This window comes from Plectropomus leopardus, chromosome 1 (genome assembly GCF_026936395.1).
Source record: "Plectropomus leopardus strain MGB_pleo_1.0 chromosome 1, ASM2693639v1, whole genome shotgun sequence".
Lineage (NCBI taxonomy): Eukaryota > Metazoa > Chordata > Actinopteri > Perciformes > Serranidae > Plectropomus > Plectropomus leopardus.
This window is the reverse complement of record NC_142176.1, coordinates 36,822,268-36,845,682: the sequence shown is the minus strand read 5'-3', so window position 1 is coordinate 36,845,682 and position 23,415 is coordinate 36,822,268. Positions and strand designations below refer to the sequence as shown.

Genomic DNA, 23,415 nt, shown 5'->3' with positions numbered 1-23,415 from the left:
CCCTACACTGCCAGTAGTAGGGGAGAGCGGGGTCAGTTGGAACCATTATTTTTTTTAGCAAGGTAGAGAGCATCTATGCCTATGCTATATTTCAACATCAAAGTGGAGATCATCTGACTATTCCTCACATTTTACTCCGTTTTAAAGTCTTCAGGGTGTAAGTCAGTTTTTTGTTGTTATCTTTTTAAAATGATTTTCCTTTCACCATATTTTTTTTACACATACAAAAAAGCATCACTGGAAAACAAATTTTAAGGTCTATCAGTTCATGCTAAAATTAGCTGTCTGAATTGTTAATGTTAGCCTGCAGAGAAGTGTGTGTGTGTGTGTGTGTGTGTGCGTGCTCTCCCTGAGACAGTATTTCTTATTCCTGCCTATAACAAATTAACAAAAAGTAGACAAAAATAAGATAAAGGCTTTCCCTAACTGAATAAGACCCACTTTTAAATAAATTCCATGTTGATAGAAAAATGTTCCAACGGACCCCACTCTCCACTACTACCACCATATTAGTGGTAGTTTATGGCCAGCCATTTATTCACAATATTTAGTCAGTAATTTATTTTGCAGTCATTATATGGCTGGGCAATATATCTTTTATATTGATACTGTGATATGCCACACTATCATCTTACATTTGGATATCATAATATCATTAGTGTTGCTGGTTTAAAGGCTGCATTATAGTGATGTGATTTTCTGAACTCACCAGACTGTTCAAGCTGTTCTTTTACTGTGAAAATATTTTGTGAAAGTGCCAATAGCCAACTCTACACTGTCTTTGCAATATTGATCTTGAGGTATTTGGTCAAAAATATTTGATTTTCTCCTGCCCTATGTCATATGTCAAATTTGTGATGAGTCTACAACCATGCTAGCGGCTCTCTTTGGCTGTATGCACATGAACAAAAGTGCTATTTCGCAAACTGCTAGTATGTCATAATAATGTCAAAATGTTCACAGTGGCAGTGCTAACCTATTTACAATGTTAACCATCGTCATTTAGTGTGACAGCATGTTTAGCCACTTGGCACCAAAAACAAACATACAGCTGAAATGACCTTTTTTGGCCTGATGGTGGTGCTAAATGAAAAGTCAGGGGATGCTTTTTAGGACACAACACCCAATTATATTATCAAAAACAAAGAAGATGCATTGTAGAGGTCGCTATATTTAATAAGTAATGACATTGTTATTCTTGTACAACTTCACACTCTTTACAAAACACAGAAGTGCGCCCATCAATTTTACAGTATGCAAATGTATCACAACATGTCTGAGGAATGTGATCTTTATAGAGTCCCTGGCGCATTTATAACAGTTTTTTTTTCTTTACAAAGTATTTACAGATCTCAACCGTGCTAAAAACGCCTGAATGCGGCGTTGTCTGAAGTGTGAGTCTCTTAGTGGATTAGATGTAGGGGCAAATCTGCTGGCCTGGAGAAGGACCGAATTCATACTGGTTTACATCATGTTAAAAAAGGCCTCTGTCCCAAACCTTCATAGACAGCTCATACACAAGTGCGATAAGAGGTTACTTAAATACATGTAAACACCAATATCACCAAGAGCACAGTAAATTAGCATACTGGCACTGGTGGGACCACAACTCCATTAAGTACATCATAATAATTTGGGGGCAACTTAGTATTTAAAGAGGTCAAAATAAGTCTATATTTTAAGTCAGCAGGACCACAGAAAGTCATAGTAGGTCAATTTAACTATATTATGTCAATAGTACCACAATATGTCAGTTGATCAATAAAAAGTCAGTGGGCCTTGGGACTTTGCAGTGATGATAAGTCTTTGGGGAAGTGGGACACAAGTAAACACCTATATGTCTGTATGGGTTCTGGTTATGTTTTTCAACATATTAATAGTAAGCACTGTTTCATAACATGAGGTGAGAAATCTGAAATCAAATAACTGTCTTGGCAGGTCAAGCACCTTGAAAGAGTTCACAGTGGCATTCCCAAAGCAGAGCAGCCTGTCGACATGTGTTTTAAAGATGCAGCTTATTCATTTCTGAGTGAGGCGGCCATTAGTCCAACTGACAGCCACAAACTCCCCGTCATTCTCGTTCGTGTCTCTCCTGTGCTGTAAATATTGCTGGGAAAGATGAGTGTCATGTAGAGAATCTAATAACAATATGAAGGCACCTACAGTATCTCTCAGGAGACAGTGGTGATATAATAAGAGCAGAGAGAACAGGGGGTGTAAAGGAAAAAGATACTATAGCTAGGCAGAGATACTGACAGAAAAATACTCATCTACAGTTGACACACAGTAAACGTCGTGAATAATTAGTGAAAATGGAGCTGGAAGTAGCAGCAGTAATAGAGAAGTATTGCTTAGTGCAGAAACTGCTTGCATATTTACCTCAAAAAAGTTATCACATAATCAAAATACCCGCACAAACCAATACCAACAAACACATTTCATAAGGCACATTAGCTCAAAGATCTAGCTAAAGTCATAAAAGAAGAGTATCTTGGAAAATGAAGCAGAAAATGAGTGAGTAGAGGGAGAAGATGATATAAAGATGAAATTGCAAACAACATACTGATGGGGAGAATGGAGGAACAATACCAACCAACGAATAAAAACATATTCCGCAGCTTTAGGGTTTAACATGCTAATGCCCTAAGAGTAACCACCTGCTTCTTTTGTAGTGGAGCTTTGTTGCAGTCCCATTCAGACAGCACCTTTGCGAGAACATGGACGTAACCATCTCTTCACCATCCAAACACTGACCAACATGAAAAACTGTAACACAAAAACTGGAAGTACAGGTGCTGATGTAAAAAGAGAACTCCTGGTTTGACTGCACTGCTCAGTCAGTGGCTTTGGAGGCAGTGAGGGGTTCAGTCTCTGAAGGGTCTTCCTGAGGAAACACCACGTAACACAGTTTCTGGCCCACGTATGTGACTTTTTCTGCAAAGCCAAAGATAACAGGAGGAGTTTTAATTTCAGGGACTGCTAACATAGTGATGCATTTTACAAAAAAAATAGCATTTAATTATGCACCGTACAGTGGCACAGAGCAACTCACCGACTACCCTGTAGACCCATTTAGGTTTGTCTTTCCACTGAACGCCCACAAAGTACACAGGGACTCCAGTCAGCATGATGACCATTCCCAGGCCACAAACCACAGGTTCAGAGTACAGACTGAAGCACAGCAGCACAGCCCAGAATATCAAGTAGGCGATGGGGATCAACAAGCTCACCTGCACAGCACAAAAACACACACAAATCCTGAGGATTTTTGTCTTTTTCTGTTTTTTTCTTTTTTTGCCACTTTAGCAAAATAGCCATGTATTATTAATAGAGATTAGAATTTTTACATTTCCTCCATCTGAAATAAAAAACATATTTCAGGATTCAGGAAATCTATATTATCCCAGAGGGGAAATTTGTTGTGCAGTCAGCAGTGTCAAACACACATTAATTAATTAAAAAAACAAATACAAAAACAACATAAAAGAAATACAAAAAAAGAAATCACACTAGGTTACTTCAAAATAGCAATAATAAAAATATCACATGAAATGGTCATGTGACATTGAAGAGGCCATTGGCTTTTGGGACAAATTAGTGTTTTTGCCTCTATGTCCTACAAATTGACATAATGAAATGCACGCACTAATGAGCTTTTTTGCACACAGCGTCCACCTGATACTCGACGGTCAGCTTGACATCGGTGCCAATACACGTGCACTGCTTCACAACCTCAGCAACCTGATCACTGATAAAAACAGGAGAGACGGCAATCTGACTCTTTCTAAAGTCTATTGCCATCTCCTTGATTTAAGGCACATTAATGATTAATGTTATTACAGTTTTTGATACAATATACTGTATAAAAATGTATAAGACAAAATTATTGAAAATATTGTATATGTTTAATATTTTTGTCAAATAAAAACAGTGCATTTACTCTGTCTATTAAAATAGACGCAAATCATGTAATTGATCTTTCTGACATTAGGGGGCGCCAGAATATTGTCCACGTCCTTCAACCACTTCAAATGACAACCTAACTGAGAGTCACACCTGACATCTGATTAACGGCCGAGATGACGGCTCCACTGCTGAGGAAACGTGACGGGACAGGAAAAGCTGCAGCTCAGCTGAGGTAATAAACAGTTCAAATATTTACGTGTTGGGTGTTACTGTTAACGGGTGGGTAAAAGTCTAATTAGGCTTTCTTTCTGTTTGCGTCGGATAAAAACGCAACAAGAAAATGACGTGACAGACGCCAGCAGAGTGCCATCATTACCAAATTAGCAACGTTTCAACTGTTACTTTTTGAGCCCAATCCTGCTGACTAGTAGAGCAGGTTTGTTGAATATTTTCAAGCAACTGCTAAGTTTTTTTTTTGTTTGTTTTTGTTCTGTTTTTTTAGTTCGGCCCGTACACATTATTAACGTTAATTGTATACAGCTGGTACACCTGTCAGTGGCATCTCCTAGCTAACGAGAAACCTAATTATGCTAACGTTTCTCCCGTCGGTTGTTGTATTAAATTTGGTATTAAATGCTGCGTAGACAATGATCACGAAGACCTACCTTTTGCATACACATGAGCATTGAGCAAATTAAATTCAAGTACATTTAAACTGTTTCAAGTTATATTGTCCTTGTCCTCCGTTTAACCCTTTGAAACATGGCAAATTGGTTTCATGTCTTTCATGGGAAGAGCAACTTAACGAGACATGGCAAAAAAAAAAAAAAAGAACAAAAAAAAAAAAGAAGTGCCCCAAAAAAGAAGGAAGAAACAAAAACAAACAAGAAAATGTCCAAGAAAGTACTGAAAATTACAAATAAATAAATACATAAATATATATAATATTTTTTTCCGTACAATTTTCTCTATTTTTTGGTTAAATTTGTAATAATCCTTGCCTCTTTTGTAGAACTGATGATTTTGAGGAAATTCTCCTTTTTACTAATTTCTTGCAATTTGTGGTACATTTCTTGCCAAGTTGGTCACTGCCTTTTCCCCCATGTTTTAAAAAGAAATGAAACCAATTTGCTCTGGTTTCAGAGAATTAATTAAATTAGCTTCAAGATTTTTATAACACCAAGTGTAATTTTAATTATTGCCAATTCAGTAATTGTTCATACATAAATGAGTGACCAAAGCCCTATAGTCATGTAACTTGTATATTGCTTTATATGAGAAAGGTCTATTCCTCATTGTGTTCTGCTGTTATTTTGTACCTTTTTGATTTTTTAACATTTCCTAGTTACACATAAGTTCAAACATTTTGAGCAATTGCATTAGTTTCTGAACAGGGGACATTGTTAGATAATTTGAAGTAAACTGATGGCTACAAGTTTATATTTAAATAATGTGTACTAAAAGGCAGTTCAATAAAACAAGTTGAATTTAGTTTCTGCAATGTATCTGTGGTTGTCAGGTCTCTGTACCTTGATGGGTCTGACCAGGTTGGGTCTCTTCTTGCGGAGGTAGAGGAGGCCAGCAATGGTGACCCCATAGGACAGATAGTTGATAAAGGATACATAGTTGATCAGGTTGTGTGTCTCTCCGATGCACAGAATGATTATGGTGGCAAAGCACTGTGGGAGATAAGGTTCAGAAGAAGAATTTCAGTGTGTGACCCCTTCTGTTGTGCGTCCCTGTGAAGTTTGACAAAGTGGACAAAACTGTGAGAGTAGCACTCACGCAGACCAGCAGGGCGGGGATCGGAGTGCAGTTCTTGAGGTGGATCATTGCCAGCAGATAAGGCAGGTGACCCTCTCTCGCTCCAGAGAAACACAACCTAAAAATATACAGAGACATTATGCATGTGAATGTGTGTATGTTCAGGTTTGCTATACTGTTGGGAGTAACTCCTGACACAGTTTTTCTTAATTTTAGGACATAATAGCCAGTTATAAAAGTAACATTAAAATGAGGGCTGGTAGTGTGCAACAAAGCTAGGGGGGTGTGTGTGTGTTTTTTAACCTGGAGGAGGTGAACAGATATCCATTGATTCCTCCAAAGGTTGACAGTGCAACAGAGATCGGCATCACCCAGGAAAACATGCCCAGCAGCTTTTCCCCAAATGTCTGGAACAACAGAACATCTGATAGGTCAGATTTTTGACTTTGACTGAGTGATTGACTTATTGATTAACCCTGTAAAACCTGAGCAAAGAGGTGTGATTTCTTTCAAAACATGTGAAGATGGCAATAAGCAACAAAAGCAGATATTGCCCAAAAAGCAAGAAATTAGTAAAAAAAAAGCACAAGAAAACTAGTAAAAACAAAACAAATGAACTAAAACACAAGGAAATTGCCTAAAAATGCTGTGACATAATTTTTCAATATGTAATGATGATAATTTGCTGTTTTTCTTTTCCCCAGAGGCATTTTCCCCTAGCTTTTAAGAAAATACTTTTCTGTCTTTTTTCTCTCCTTAATAGTGATGCATTCATTGGCTAATTTCACTGAAAGATGCAATATGCATCAATACGCATGTTGAACACCCTGCATAGCTATCTCAGACCATTGCTTCACATATAAAACTTGTTTGTAGTCTCTTTTGGTAATTTTTTTTAATTTAAGAATTCTAATAATGACCAGTTTGTATTTTAATATCCCAAGATACTGCTTATTTAATTTAAATCAGTCAAAGGAAAGTAGTCACAAACTGAACTCATGACTCTTTCACACTTAAAAAAAATGTAATCACAGTGACTGATTATTTGGTTAAGGTCTGTCTCATGCTCGGATTCTTGGCTTCAGTAGACTTCAGACAGCTGAGACTCACTCTTGTGTCTTGTTAAACAGTAAATAAGCTCCTATTTAAAAAAATATACAATCATGGAGATGGAGAGCTGCTCACCACTGCCACAGCGTTGGATGCCAGCAGCTCCTCAGGGGTCATGGAGGAGAAGTAGGCAATGTTGGTCATAGTGTAGACAAGGGTCACCAGTGGAATGGAAATGTAGATGGCACGGGGCAGGTTCCTAATAAAAATAATGATATAAGTAATGGCAATAATTAAAATGTTGGTCTTCTAGTGTTTTACAGAGCACTGATCAGATGTGAAAACATGACCCAAACCAATAATGCAGTATTTAATTAAGGGCCTGAGCTGCACATCATAGGTGCAAGTGTCGCCATTTAGACAAATATTGTGTCTACTGTTGTTTATATGAAAAACTGTAGAGGTATGGAATACTATCTAGGTGCGTGTGCCGTACTTGCGTGGCTCCACAACCTCCTCTGTGACATAGTTGAGGAAATTCCAGCCGCTGTAGGCGAAGGAGGCCTGAAGGAAGGCCAGTGCTATCTGTCCCACTGAGGGGTCCGCGCTGAATTCAAAGGCCACACTGGGCCGCAGGGCATCATAGTGACCTAGAGAAGGTGGGAGGAAGGGAGGTGTGAATAAAACAGTGATGAGATCCTTTAAAAAAATCCATAGTTTAATTTCTCCATTGGTTTAATGGTTTTTAACAGTTCAAAAAAGTGTTCCTAATGGTTTACACTGGACTACAACATCTTGAGTATTTTTTTCACTAGTTGGTCGCCATATTATTACTTATTGGTACTCTCTAAATGTGTTTTTTCATTTGTCACTATTGTTTCCACTTGAAGAACTTTAGTGGTATGTCCCATTATGTGCACTAGGGGTCAGCACTGTCAATACATGATAATCTGCTGTGACAGAATTTACAGTCTGGCAGCAGCAGCAGCTTTTTCCCCGGATGACCTCATTACAAACAAACCAAAATACTACACAAAGTTTTTCAAGGTTTATCAACATTTTAATAATCTTTAAACATAAAGTCTACTCTGCAAATACTGTTTGTACAGATGATTTCTTTGTTGCAGCCAGTCAAAAAAAAGCTGATATATTGATACATCTGTTGACTGATATATAGATATTTGGAGATAAACCCCCACTACGCCTTTTAACTGTGTTTTACTTGGTTGTTTTTCATTTCGCTGAATGTGTCATCCTGCACACAGATTCATTCTAAATATTCACACAACAACAGCAACACTCGGGCTATACTTACTGGAGTTTAAATTGATCACAGTTTGACCATTTTAATATTTTTATGAGATTTATTTAATTAATGTAAATTGTATACACTTCCTGTGTCAGTGAGTTCAACTGCCATTACTTTTCACATGACCCTAATGCTAAACTCTGTCATTATCCTGTCCTTGAAAATGTAGGTGGTCTACTTAATTTCCTCTGTTCTTTTATACACAGTTTTTCTTAGCTTTGTCAGTATTTGTTATTTCAACAGTTGTCCCCAAAGATAAAATCAAATCAGTGATCAAACAATCAGTCAATGAATTGTATCTAGACATACATACTTAATTCCAGCATAATTCTCACCAGAATGTACGTGTGTATTTACCTCTACAGATCTGGATGAGTCCTACCACTATGATGAGTACCAGAGCGAGGAGTTTTCCGACAGTGAAAACATCCTGGATCCTTGTCGCCCAGCGCACACTGGAGCAGTTCACCCAGGTCAGGAATACTGCAGAAACACACAACACATACGTACATGCAGATACTATAAATCATTTGAAAGCGTCACCTTTCTGACAGGCTTTGCCTTATAAATGCAAGGCTTCTTACAGCCCAGTGTAACACATTAGTATCACCCCTACTATATTAATTTCCTCTCCTAATGTCAAAAGAAATAAATACACTTTTATGAAATAAAACTATAACCTAGCTTGATTAGTGGACTACATGCATTCTGCAGCATCTTTCATAAATAGGTTAAAGCTTAAAGTCTGTTCGTTCTCACACTCCACATTGCTCTCATCAGCACACAGAGGTAAAAGAAAGAAAACATTTTTCCTTTCAAAACAGACAGAAGTCCATGGAATTTAACACTTCCTACTTCCTGTTTCCTCCTAGTATAGAGTGTCTTTGTGTGTGGGTGTATGCCCCTGCTCCCTTTGCCCACTGACCCTCACACTGACCCTCAGTTTGCGTGTTTGCGAGTGCCACCAATACAAGGGCTGGCCAAATTCCAAGTGAGCCAGTCCGAACAAGTGCAAGTGGCTCTCCAGTTGCCCTCAAACTCAAGTGCAGGCTTGCAAGTAAGACGTAACGCAGTAGGAAGTGTGAGTCGGGTGAACAGCAGAGATGGAAAGACAGAGAGAGTAAACAAGACTTTTGTGTTGTACTTTTCTTCTTTTAAGTCTCAAAGGTTTGCAATCTTACATTACACTATACATTATACTACATATTTGAGTTTGAAAAACAGTGTACTTTGAGTGTGATTCAGTCAGACAACTCAGCTGTAAATGTAGAATATATATACAGCATTAAAATTTGACATCTCAATTCTGACCTTGTCGCTTCCCACAAGGAAACATCAAGATCAGCCCAGCCTATTCTGTAGGTGGATGCTATCAGATAGGGTTAGGTATGTTTGGTATGTTATGCAGCAAGAGGAGTATTTTATGTGACATAAAAAGTAGAGAAAGCAAAATATTAAAAAAAAAATAATGAAAGATATTAAATGTATGTTGTTCTGTCTTTTTAAAGGTTCCATCTTATAAAAAGTCAGATTTTCATGTACGTATTTCTACTAAAAGTCAGGTATAGGTGCTGTATGAATACTGTTAAGTATCTAAATGCTCAATCCATCATATTCAGAAACTGTAACTTTAAACAAGCCATAAAGATTTCCATGAAGTTGTGATGTCACAAATATAGTATATAGACTTGGGCTGCCCTGTGAAAGTCAGAGATTCGAATCATCAGTCAGAGACCTCAGTCAGCTGAGACTGCTCCAAGTCGAGCAGTCTTTTTTTTTTCTGTGCAGTGTGGGGACCAATATGTCCCCACATTTTCCTGCGGAGTGAGTGCTCTTGACTTTCACGCTACTCTTTGGCACAAGGAGCTGCAGACATGCAGGCAGCTGCATAGGTGAGGCCTTCTTCAAGCTCAACAATCATTGATCCAATCATGGTCGTTGATCTTGACGAAGGCCTAAGGGCCGACACCTCATCATCAAAATAAAAGAAATGCATATGGAGCGAGTGTGTGCGACATACTGTGTATACACACTTGCATGTTTGGTGAATAAGTATCTGTCCACAATTTAATACCAAATGTATGTCATATCAATTGCTGTCACTTTCTGATGGCCTTTACTTTTGTGAGACTATTTTTTTGTTTTCTTGTCTGTATTACAGCTCGCAGCAACCTGTTGGTTTGCTTTGCCACATGAGATGAGATGAGATATGATGAGATGAGACTTAAAATTGAATTAATTTCCATCCATCTCTATACATTGCAGTACAGGACACAGAGGAATGAAATTGGGTTCCTCTGGTCCGAGCGCAAAACAAAAAAAAGAACAAATGAGCATAAGCTGCAAGTAACAAGATATAAAAACAGGTAAGAACACAGTATAAGACAAAGTACAAACATTTAGTACTAGGGTTGGGGGAAGTAATTGGTTCTTAAATGCATCACGATGCGGACATGAACCATTCGGCATCGATTCACAAATGTCACTAATCAATGATCTAAATGTTTGTTAATGACCTGATGCTGACAGAACGAAAGAGGAGGAACTCAACTGCAACGGCAGTGCAGTGCCGAGACAGTCTACAGGGCGGCATGTGCTAAAGATAATTTGGAATTCATTTTTACAGAAGGCAGCCGCTGTGCACATTTTAATTTAATCTGCCATGACAAAGATGTGGGGCAACAATAGGAAAATATAAATACAAACAGTCTAAATGTATTTTTATTGCACCACATGTTTGCCATTACACTATACACTTACCCACAATTTTCTTGTCCTCTCAACGAGTGTGTTTCCATGGATAAGAATAACCCGTCTATGATTAGGTTTTTTTAACCTGATTATGCTATGGAGAAATTTTAAAGAAACCAGAGTGTGTAAGAGGCATGTGAATAACCTGATTTCTCTGTTCCCATTTAAACACTTTATCCTGAATGAGATCATAACCAGGATAAGCCTCATAAATGTTTTTAATGTCCATGTAACCACACTCAGTGACATCAACAGGAAACGGTGGTGGAATGTGTGTAATTCATTCACTTACTGACCATTGCTTGTATTTCACATGCACTCAGACCAGTGCGGCACTTCAAATCAAGAGCTAGAGATTATGAGGCAGTTTAAGCCATGCGGTCTATATGAACTTCAGGCTCTTGTCTCTCAGTTTTCTGCATCTTTTCTTTTGTCTTGTTTCCCTCCCCTTTTTATTTTGTTTAATTGCTCTAAATCCTCGCTTTTACACACAAAACGCTCTCTCTCGCAAGAGTGGCACAGAAGTGCGTGTGTGTGCACGAGCATATATGGGTGGAAGGTGTTATCGGCCATGTCATCCATCACCGGGGCAAGGTTCCCCTCCTACCACAGAAATCTGAACAAACTGCTTCCGCTGGCGCGGGCACACACACATACACACACGTGTGAATGTTTGGCAGGAGGTTTTGGTGGCACTGGGCAGAGCTTTCTCTCCCCTACAACACTGCTGTGTTTTATAGTCAGCTACCCTCAGGGTGTTGCATCCATTTCCGTTCCTGTGTTCCTGTGAAACCCCCCCACACTACCACCACCTCCTCCCTCTACTTCCCTCAGTGTTAACCCTGACAGAAAGGAGGTGCCAGCGGGCTTTGAATGCGACAGCGCAGGTAAATCTGTGTCCTGCCATCACAGCTTCTATTGAAAGCGGCCTAAGCACTAGAATACTAAACTAATTACTGCTTTTACTCTTAATGGATTCTGATCCCAACTTGGTGGAGATTTATCAGGGGGCTTTAACCTCAGGAACGCCTCCCCTTGGTCCAGGATCTGGTCACAGATGTCGCTGAACTGGAAATAACCCTGCAGTCCTGTCTGTCCACCACAAGGTATCTGGCATCAGAATCTGTCCAAATTACAGTAAATCTACAGGATTAACTCCGGCTGAAATACATGCTAAAACACACTAACAACTAGCATAGTATGGTCCGTGATGTAGTGTAGGGGTAGATAAAAGGGAGGCTGCACCCAGCCATCACTGTTAATTTGTCTTTATTCCGTTCCCATTCAGACTTAAATGCTCTTCCTTAACAGAGATGTGGCCAAGAGGGCGACACGCAGACTGTTACTGATAGATGGAGAATCACATAGGTCTATGTTACCTGGTGGTTAAACTGGTTTTGAAGACGCAAAAATTAATCTCTATTACCAGTTTTTGTTTGTTTTAAACAAAGATCCCCTGGATGGATTTTGGTGTACAGTGCAAATAACAGACTCTGGAATGACACCCATATCATACCTACTACCTCTCATTTAAATTCGACTATCCTCAGGGGAAAAAAAACATCATAAAGTTTATAACTTCATTGGACTAACAGTGCTTTGATTTGTTCATTTATGTTTCTATGCAATTTTCCTCTCGGGGATGAACTAAAACCAGTTGCTGTAAATCAAATAAAGATTTCGACAGAAACAGGCTTTTTATGTGTCTGTACCAACAGCATTACAGTCTCAGGTTGTCCTTTTGCCTGTCTCATTCTTGTGAATACAATATCTCAAGAATGCTTTGAAGGATTTCCTTCAAATTCGTCCACTCAAAGGATTCAAGAATTTTAAAGAACTGTATTGGTCAAAGGTCAAAGGTCACTGTGACCTCACAAAATACCTTTTTTAGCCATAACTCAAGAACTGGCATGCTGGTTATGACAAATTTTCGTACAAATGACTTATTGAATAAAAATGTTGAAGTGATAGTATTTGTATCCAAAAGGTCAAAGGTCAGCTTTACTGGTACATCATAATGTTGTGAAAAAACACTTTTCTGGACATTATTTAACATCATATTACAAGAACAGAAAAGGAGATATTTGGTCAGATACTAAATTGGTGACTTTAGTCTTGTGCTGCCATCAACTCCTGCCGATTGTATAGATTTTCTTTGCTGCCAGGGGAAAGGATTTGTAGCTTCTTTGAAGCAACATCATTATTTGAAGCAAAGCCAGCCGTCATGCCAGCATATGAGTTTGCACAGACATGGATATTAACTGCAACCTTACTGCATAGGCGGTGACTCTAGTTTTTATCCTGCAATTCTCTGTAACTCTGGTGACATTCTCTTTGTTTTGCTGGCAGGTTTCTTGTAACCATGGTATGTTTACATTTTATTGTGTTCACTTTTTAACAGAGGAGATGCAATGTTGTTACTGTCATAAAAAAAACAACATTTTGATGCAGAGGCAATTTAAACATCGGTTCTCCTTATTGATATTTAATGCATTAGGCTTATGAGTCCATCCAGAACAGCTCCAAGTGAACAGGTGGCATTTACATTTTTGTTTTTATTTTTATAATAGTAACGTAAATAATATTTAATAATAATAATTTTTTATTTTCATAATACAACATATGGAAGAGAAGGGATCAAACCAATATGGGTATTATGTGATGATCTCATTACCCTAGATTTACTTTTTGTTCTTTTTTCATTGAACTACTTTCACTTTTTCATCTATAGAGCAGCTGCAACTGCTGTGACTCTGCTGACTGACCATGATCCCCCAATCAAACTCTAAAGTAGTTTTGTGCTGCATTCAATATAAAAAGGCCAACATGGTCAGGAAATATGTGGAAGTCTGATATGATATGATTAATCACTCAACCACATCAAAGTGTGATTTGCACATGATGTCTGGATTTATTCTTAGCCTGCGTAATGTGTGCTGCTTGATTTGTTTGTCTCTACGCTCTTCACTGACTGTGAAAGGCACTAGCCTTAGTTTACTGCATAACATCGGGTAAAAGTTAATTCAATCTACCTTTTTTCTGATATCTTTCCATTAAAATGAAATGGATGAAGCAGTCTGCATTTTTGTTTGAATACGATTCATAGGCTTGTGAAAGTCGTCCATCAAAACCAGTGAGCAAGATTTTAGATCTGACTGGTCGGAACATAGTACTGCTCCCTCTCTTTCCACCACTGCTGCACCACCACACTGATGTGGCACAAGTGGTGACTAGAATCGACTCCCTGCGGCACTGGAATGAACAACTGAAACTGTTATTGCTGGTTCTCCTCAGGAAAAAAGGAAGTAATAATGAGTGTGTGTGTGTGTGTGTGTGTCTGTGTGTGTGTTTGTGTGTGTGTGCCCCACCTGCTTTAAAAAGAATAACATCATCAGGTGTCAAGTGACTGATGAGTATGAAATTACTGATATTCAGTCATTTGCAGATTGGAGATATCTATCTCGTAAAAGTGATCAAAATTTGACAGGATAAAGTGGTGTGACTGAGTCAATCTCCTGAAATGGGAGAACTAGGCACATGACTGTGCTGCTGCAGGCTGTCCAGTGCTCCTATTCTTAGAGAAACACTACCAACCCCAACTGGACCTGTCTGGTTCTCACCCACCCTCCCACTGACACACACACACACACACACACACACACACACACACACACCACCTGGGTCACTTGTGACCCTCATGCTGTACACTCTGCAGGCGAGGAAGGAGAGGGGACAAATGTCTAGACTGACTCACATTTATAAACCCTTCACTAAGGAAAGTTCAGTTGACATAACAGGGACCTCAGTAAAACTCATTAGTGCAGAACAACATTTAATCCAGTTAATCTCGCTGAGCGTTTGAAACACTGTACAACAAACAATGGAGAATGTTAACAATTTAGCCCTGATAACCAAGACATATTAACCTTTTCTGTCCTAAAGTGAATTAAATCTTAATTTTTGCTAGTTCCCTTTAGGCAGATTATAAGCAATTTCTCAGGTTTTTGCTTTTGTGGGTTTATGTATGGTGTGTGCTTTATGGTCCTGACATTTTCTATAAGTGCATTTATGATGAAAAATACTGCAGAGTGATTCACTGTATGCAGAGCTGTGTAGGCCAGAGGCTAAATGAATGTGACCATGGGATGAAAACAGCGATCTATCCTCTTCTCTCAGTAAAGGCTGTAGATGAGACGAGAAAGGGATCCCTGGTACCTTCCAGCCAGTGCCGCCACTCCTCCAATGCTAGCTTCACTGCTAGCAGTTCCCGATTCCCAATGTCATAATTCCTCTCTGCTGGAGACAGACGTCGGGAGAAGAAGGCACAGGGGTGCAACTTCCCATCTTCTGCCGAGCTTTGGGAGAGCACAGCCCCTACCCCCACATCGGAGGCGTCCACCTCCACCACGAACTGCCGGTCTGGGTCAGGGATGAGTAAGATGGGAGCTGAGCTGAAGCGTTCTTTCAGGTGCTGGAAGGCCTTTTCTGCAGCCGTGGTCCAGCGGAACTGGGTCTTGGAAGAGGTGAGGGCAGTGAGAGGAGCGGCTACCGTGCTGTAGCCTCGAATGAAACGTCTGTAAAAGTTGGCGAACCCCAGGAACCGCTGCAGCTGCTTCCGTGAGTCAGGTACAGGCCAGGAGGACACAGCGGATACTTTGGAGGGGTCCATTTCCATGTGATTGTGGCTGATGATGTAACCCAGGAAGGCAACAGAAGGGGTGTGGAATTCACATTTTTCAGCCTTTACAAACAGAGAGTTCTCCAAAAGACGCTGCAGAACCCTCTGTACATGATGAATGTGTTCTTGCTTGGACCGGGAGAAAATCAAAATATTGTCAAGATAGACGAAAACAAACTTATTCAGCATGTCTCTGAGCACATCATTTATGAGGGCTTGAAATACGGCTGGAGCGTTAGTGAGTCCAAATGGCATTACCAGATATTCGTAATGTCCTGTAGGAGTGTTGAACGCCGTCTTCCACTCATCCCCCTCTCGAATGCGGACCAGGTGGTAGGCGTTGCGGAGATCTAGTTTGGTGAAAACAGTGGAACCCTGCAACAGCTCGAAGGCAGAGGCGATGAGGGGAAGAGGGTAGCGGTTCTTCACCGTGATGTCGTTCAGACCTCTGTAATCGATGCATGGTCTGAGCGAACCGTCCTTCTTTCCTACGAAGAAAAATCCGGCCCCAGCAGGTGACGAGGAGGGTCGGATGATACCGGAAGCCACGACTCAGAGATGTAGGTCTCCATGGCCTCCCTCTCAGGTGCAGACAGCGAGTAGAGATGGCCCTTGGGAGGAACAGACCCAGGCAGGAGATCGATGGCACAGTCATATGGTCGATGAGGTGGTAGAGAGGTGGCTCTGGACTTGTTGAAGACCTCCCGAAAGTCGTGGTAATCAGAGGGCACCCTGGAGAGGTCTGGAGAGGAACTGGAGCTGACAGACGGTGTGGGCGTGACCCTTTGTTGGAGGCATATCTGCTGACAGGAAGGACTCCATGACAGAATCGATCCCGTGGCCCAGTCTATGTGTGGATTATGGCGTCGCAGCCATGGATATCCAAGGATCAGCAGTACGTTGGGGGAATCCAGAATGTGAAACTGGATGGTCTCGTGATGTTCACCTGCCAGGAGCATGGAGAGGGGGACAGTCTGGTGAATGACTGTCCCCAGTAAATGTCCATACAGTGCATGGGCCGGCACGGGACGAGGAAGGGGAACCTGCTCAATCCCCAGCTGATGGGCGAGTTCCATATCGATGAGGTTGACGTCAGCCCCAGAGTCAACGAAGGTAGCGAGGGTGTGGGACCCCTCTTTCAACAGGAGCTGGACATGGAACAACGGACGAGGGTTAGGGACAGAGTTCTGGGATCGGCTCAGCAGGATGCCCCTCTCGACTGCTGAGCCCTCCCTTTTACCGGGCATTTGGAGACAAAATGGCCGGCCTGACCACAGTAAAGGCAGAGGTTTCCCCGTCGGCGTCTCTCCCGCTCCTCCGGAGACAGCCGGGTATGACCCACCTGCATGGGCTCTGAACCCCCTGGAGCAGAAACTGGAGGCAGACCGGGAATCACCGGAGGACCTGGCTGACAAACCGGAACACAATGAGCCCCCTCCTCCTGGCGTCGCTCTCTTCTCCTCGCCTGAATGCGTTTATCTAGCCTCATGGTTATCTCAATGAGTCCGTCCAGGGAATGAGGCAGATCGAACGACACCAGTTCGTCTTTTATACGGGGCTAGACCGTTGAGGAAGGCGTCGCACTGGGCGGCCGAATTCCAATCGCTCTGCCGAGCTTGGGTTCTGAATTCTATGGCGAAATCTGCCACTGTCCGATCTCCCTGCCGTTGATTCAGCAGCCCCCCTGTGGCATCGGGACCCACGGAGACGGGCCCAAATACCTTGCGAAGCTCCTCAGAAAACGCTTGAAACGATGCACAGGCTGGCGTGCCTCTCTCCCACTCCGCCGTTCCCCACAGGCGTGCTCTACCCGTGAGGTGGTTGATGGCGAAGGCGACCCGAGCCCCTTCCGTGGCGAATGTGTGGGGCTGCAGGGCAAACAGGATCGAGCAGTTGGTGATGAATGGATTGCACCCCTCCGGATCCCCGGCATAGCGTTCTGTCGCTCCCACACGCGGTTCTGATGCCATGCTGGGGGAGGGCGTTACAGGAGGAGCGGGAGGAGCAGGGCTTGGAGCAGGAACGGCGTGCTGGGTTAGCGATGTAGCCATCTGTTGAACCTGGTTGGCTAACAAGGTTAGCGCCCGTTTGAGAGCTGATGCAGACTGATGAGCCTCGGCCGCGTTGGAGGTTAGCTGAGCCTTGTGTTGCTGGAGCATGCCCTCCACACGGGCTAGGCGGGACTGCAGAGCATTGGAGTCTGCTGGGTCCATGACTGGCCAGATTGTACTGAAACGAGTGAGTGTTGGACCCAAATGCAGTACTCTGATGCTCAGGGACGGTTGGTAATAAACTTTATTTAAACCAACACGATTAAAGTCAATACTGCTCAAAGTCAATGATGTGGAAAGTTCGTTCTTCAGGCTGAGAGCCCAAACACAGTCTCTGGGAATCCCACGAAGAGAGGACACGAACCTTGCAGTTGCTGCAGCTGGAGAGCAGGAAGCCCCGTAGCCCGTCGAGCCGACAACACGTGGTGAGTGATCGTCGTCGGTTGAGCACAGGGATAGTCGAGGGCAGGCAGGAGTTCCGTAACCAGGAAAGCAGTCCGCGAAGGCAGCAGTACCGATGAGGAGAGAGCAGAAGGATTGTCGAAGCCAGGCAGAGGAGACGTAACCAGCAGAGCAGTCAGGATTCCGAAACGCCGATGCAGAGCACGTGGTCAGGGACGGAAGGCAGGTAGGTACACGAGGAGTCAGGCGAGGAGGGTATGTCGGGGACAGGCAGAGTCGGCGTCGGAAGATCTGGCAGAATATCGCTGGAGAGTCTCGCATAATGCTGAAGAACAATCTGGCAGAGAGTGAGTGTGCTGGAGTGGCTTATATGCAGGGTTGATTGATGATCAGTTGCAGCTGTGAGGTGAGCAGGCTGTGGAGGTGGGCGTGGTTTGCAGGTGGAGTGAGCAGAGGGAGGGTGAGTGGAAAAGTACTGGCAGCAGAGGAGGAGAAGGAGGCAGGCAGGTAGGTATACACCATGACAGTAGATGGTGATAATAACAACCATTCCCATATTTGCAATGGAGGTGTATAGGCCTTACTAAAGATTTTTTAAAAAAGAAATAGGCACCTGTGCTGTATCTGCCACATTTTTAATGTGATATTTAAATAAATAAATTCATGGCACAAAGCCATTTTGCCGGTGATCATTTGTGGGCTGCTATAAAGAGCCTCTTGGGCTGATGTGGCCATTGTGCACTTTCTATGATAATGTTGCTATTGCCCAAATGTTAATTTAATTTCAATTTGATTTTATTGTCTTGTCTTTGCCTTTGGTTTCATATACTTTTGATGTTAGTTGGAACATTTTGACATAGCCTATTTTTTAAACTTCTATAGTCTGTTATATGAAAAAAAAACAAGAAATACATAAGAAATATGTCAAATATATTTTCACTAGGGCTTCACAATTAATCAAAAATATTATCAAAATTGATATATGACCAAGTGCAATATCCACATTACAGGAGCTGCAAATTATTTGATAAAGGTAAAATGTGTCACAACATACTGCTATAAATCAGTCCCCATTTTAAGAATCATTGCTGTAACCAGATATAAAGGAGTGACATATCTCACTTCCTCTTATCTGCTTTGGTGCAGAGGCTGATGGAGATGTAGTAAAAGACTTATCACACTGTCCATCGCTTTATCTCTTTTATCCAAGATTTTTGTAGGCCTCAGAGGAACATCTTCTCTTCTGGTATCAGTGGACTCTCCCTGCTTTTTTTTAACCATAATGAAGCTTATACTGTATACCAGCTGATCACAGATAGATGACAGCTATCTCACTGTGACTGCAGGTCTGAAATGTGATGCTGTGGACCAGAGAAGAGGACAGAGGCGGTGCCTAGCAGCCAATAGCAACATCAAACAGCCAACCAGAAAGTCAGCTGGCCAATGGGATTCCCCATCATTGATGTGCAAGGTGTCCTGCCCATTTCCTGTTTCCATGGTGTTCAGTGACAGGAGCTTCACGGTAACCACTGAAACAATGCACAATGGCGTAGACACACCCTCTCATTAGCGGCGTTCACAAAGGCTGGCACCATTATACAGTCTGACACTGATACTGACACACAAACTCGTACCACACTCAAGAGAACAACACATTAAAACACTCACACACAGAGTAGGCCTCTGGCCTAACCAGGCTGCAGTTGTAGCATTCTGTTGCCAAAAATAGTGGAGGTCCACCGCCAGCATGCTCTGCAATTGCTAACTCCAGCCCAACACATGCACATGGTCGCAGGCACAGATACACAGCCCTCTCCTGTCAGGCCCCCGTTTCTCCATCCAGTTCAGACAAGACCAAACTGGCTGGCTTGTTGAACAGATACATGCACAGTCTGCCTTTGCCACTGGCTATTTTAATACAGATTGCTGTACTGTACCGCATTTTAAGGAACAGCTATAGTCAGATTAGAGGCTGTAAAGTAGAGCACAGCGCTTGAAAAGAAATCATCAAATGACAATGACAGCCGTCAGCACACTATGAACTATCACAGTATCATAATATCTTCAAGGCATGAGATCAAAGTGGTTGGATTTGGTTTGCAGAGGGGTTTTTTTTCACCCTTTGTAAATATGTGGCTTTTCCCTTGTTTTACATTCACCAACGAGCTGCTCACTCTCAACACGTTGGCTACTGGGTGCTCAGGTCTATCCTGCTGGATGGACACTCTGTCTGGACAGGGACTATTTCTGCTTTCTCCTGTCTCTCATTTGTTTTCCCAGCACCTATTTTTAATCTACCATCATTCATTGCTCAATCAGTATTTCTGCCCTGACCTTTTCCTCCAAGATCAGTTGCTCATAAAGATGACATAGAAAAGGAAGATGGTTTGATGTTTACCTCACTGGGAGTCACTCAGGGTCAAACAATCAGGTGACCTGAATGTCTGAAGCAGCAGACGGTTTGATACTGTGAACCAACATGTCATGATGACAGAGACTGAAACCGCAGAGGCAGCAAGCAGCCAACAGGAATGCAAACTGCAAACAAGTCCATCAACAGCTCCATCAGCAACTCATCCTTTTACTCAAACATTATGGAGTCAATTCACCTGACAAACTTGGCAAATATCAACTGGCCTGTCAGTTTGGAAACTGATCATTGACAGTCAATCAAAAATCTGTTTTCATACCAACAAGGCAACAGTTTTGTACTTAAGCATTTCAGAGGAGCTGCTTTCTAGCTGATGAATGGTTTGCACTAGGGGTGGGTGATACAGCCTTCAAATAACATCACAGTATTTCAGGTTACTTTTGCAATAGCAATATTCCAGTATTATTGGAATAATATAATATAATCATTTTCTTTTCAACCCAAAATAAATAAATAAATAACAAAAAAACAACCAAACCAACCTACCAAACAAACTTGTATCCGATACACTAATATTCAGATATAGTCCAGGCTCTGCCCAAATATAACAACATCCGCCAACCAGCAACCCTAATTACCAGCACCTCCCTATTGCCACGCTTTATGCTATGCTAACCTTAGCTAAGCATCACCTGAACGGACAACTTAGCTACCATGAGAATGGATTTTCCCCAAAGTCTGCAAGAGAGCTAACTGGTGAATGGTTATTTGTTCTTAAGAAGTCAGTAACTCAAGTCCAACTTCAAAAAATGTGAATGTATAATATAAAAGTAACATACACTGTATAAAAAAAAAGTTCTCTACACATCAAAACATTTCTGTATATGTTAACATATTGATAGTCACGTCTTGGCTAAATAAAGTGGACTGCCCTTTGCAGTTTGGACGTCATTAGAGCCTCACTGATCTTTGTTTAGACATCAGTGAGTAAAATACACTCGGACATTGTTTGTTGGGCTTGTACATTTGCTGTTTGAATGCTGCGTTCCTGAAGTGGAAGGTCAGACATTCCTGGCTGCCAGGTTGTATACACTCTGTGCATTGCAGAGGCACAGCTCTTCTCCTCTCACAACTTTCAAGGACACGGAAGGCTTGAAATCAAACCTTAGTGTGTTTTGAAGACATCAACATGTACTGTTGCATGTAGTTTACAGTGATTGCTGCCATGTTGATGTGGCACACCATGACTGACAGCATTTCAGAAACCTCACAGGATGAAAGCCTGCCAAGGTTTGCTACTTGAAATTCTGACTCTGTGGCCTCTGACTTTAAATTTAGTGAAAAGAAGCACCCAGTGTCTCCTTGCCATTGCCCTGGAAAACTCCACTGCATTGAATTTAAAGTTTAAAGTCTTTTTTTAGTTTTGAGGGAATGACTATGTGGATAACATGAGCAGCAGTAGTTACCTGGCTGACTAGAAAGAAACCAGAATGCCTCTGCAAACCGGTCAAGTAGCATTCACAGTTTACATCCATGTCTGTGAAAACATGGATGCTTCACACACATTTTCCCTGCAAACAGTACAATCAGCACATTTTCAAGAGTAGTGTCATCAATTCAGTATCTGGCTAAAATGTCTCCCCTTCTGTTCCTGAGTTATGAAGTTGCATAATGGACAGAGTGTAATGTCACAGTGAGGTTGACCTTTGACCTTTTGTAAATAAATTATTGTCAGTCCTTTTGTTCAACCCAAAACATGTTGTGTGAGGTCACAAGAAGGGTTGGAAATGAACCTTTTTGTCCACCTGCCACTGTGGCTGGTGGATTCCAAAATCTATCAGCCACTCATAAAATTACCACTGTTTTTTTGGCTGGCAAGTTGATGCAAATCTAGCAGCCACTTTCATAATTTACCAGCATTTGGCTGGTGGCTGGTGGCTGGTGCTAGTTTCCAGCCCTGGTGACATTGACGTTTCACCACCAAATTCTTAGCAGTTCATCCTTGAGTCCAAGTCCGTTTGTGCCAGATTTGAGGAAATTCCCTCAGCGCATGTTCGAGATATCATGTTCACAAGAATAAGACAGTTAAGATCACAGTGAGGTTGACTTTCATCCTATGACCACCAAAATCCAGTCACTGCATTGTTGAGTCCAAGTGGACTTTTCTGCAAGATTTGAAGAAATTCCTTCCGTTGTTTCTTGAGAATGTTCACGAGAATTGGGCGGATGGACGGACATAGAGATATTCAACCCAAAAAAATAATGCCTCTGGCCATTGCTGTCACCAACGCAAAGGCATAAAGAAATGCCGCCTATAGAAGCTCAAGCCTCATCAACAGAAAACCAGAAGACACACACTGAAGAGTTTGGATACACTGACTGACAGATGATCTCTGGGAAGCACAGTTTGGAAACATCATAGCAAAGCACCAAAAATAGACTCGACAGAAGAAGGCACGAATCATGACTAAAACTCAACTGGACTTTGAGAGGGCTTTGGGCTGTGTGTGACTCACAGATACAGATGGTGGCGAGGAGTCTGGTGGCGATGTACGGAGGCAGGCAGTTAGTGAAGGCTGGCTGCAAGACGTAATTGGAGAAGGTGAGCGCGATGACAGCCAATGTGGTCGGATACATGATAAGGACGGCACTCCATAACAACAGGAAGCTACAGGAAGAAAAACAAAACACTCAGGATTATGTGAGAATAAAAAGACCTTTTCTTGCTGCTCCATGTGGTGGCTGTATTTAGACAGAAAAGGAGCTCTTGCTGCTGTCTGTGACTTCACAGTCACATTTTTTGCACAGAGCTGCTCAGCACAGCTCAAACATGATGAGACAGTGAAAAAAGTGCTTTATAGCAGTTTGAAACTGTCGCTGAAACCAGAATATAGTATGCCTTATCTCACTGCGACCGTGACTCTCTATTTTACATAATTTTTTATTATTTTTATTATAATTTTGTATCATTTTCTTCGTATCATGCAAATAAATGAGCCAATCATGCACAGTGCGAGGCATGTTAGACCCTCTCAGTCTTACAATACTGCTCTGTGATCAGCTGACATGTCACATGACTATATGAAAGTCACAAGACCTTAAGAGCTGATTGGTTCCACACAGGCAGTCTATG

General features: G+C 41.8%; 1 protein-coding gene and 1 long non-coding RNA gene across 2 annotated transcripts in view; one reads left to right on the top strand and one right to left on the bottom strand.

Annotated features, from left to right (window-relative positions):
• Nucleotides 1-1,151: 1,151 nt before the first annotated feature.
• The window catches only part of slc7a10a (solute carrier family 7 member 10a), a 30,205-nt gene continuing 7,941 nt past the window's right edge, over nt 1,152-23,415 (bottom strand). Inside the window, exons 3-11 of the mRNA XM_042484249.2 lie at nt 22,799-22,950; nt 8,387-8,512; nt 7,217-7,370; nt 6,856-6,979; nt 5,974-6,077; nt 5,692-5,788; nt 5,436-5,585; nt 3,053-3,230; nt 1,152-2,934 (exon numbers count right to left, since the gene is read on the bottom strand). Of these exons, the coding sequence (XP_042340183.1) occupies nt 2,834-2,934; nt 3,053-3,230; nt 5,436-5,585; nt 5,692-5,788; nt 5,974-6,077; nt 6,856-6,979; nt 7,217-7,370; nt 8,387-8,512; nt 22,799-22,950 (1,186 nt within the window). The 3' untranslated portion in view covers nt 1,152-2,833. The remainder of the gene's footprint in view (nt 2,935-3,052; nt 3,231-5,435; nt 5,586-5,691; nt 5,789-5,973; nt 6,078-6,855; nt 6,980-7,216; nt 7,371-8,386; nt 8,513-22,798; nt 22,951-23,415) is intronic.
• Nucleotides 3,237-22,852, top strand: LOC148190462 (uncharacterized). Its single transcript, XR_015777224.1, has 3 exons — nt 3,237-4,138; nt 8,395-8,502; nt 19,258-22,852. It is a non-coding gene; the product is annotated as an uncharacterized LOC148190462 (long non-coding RNA).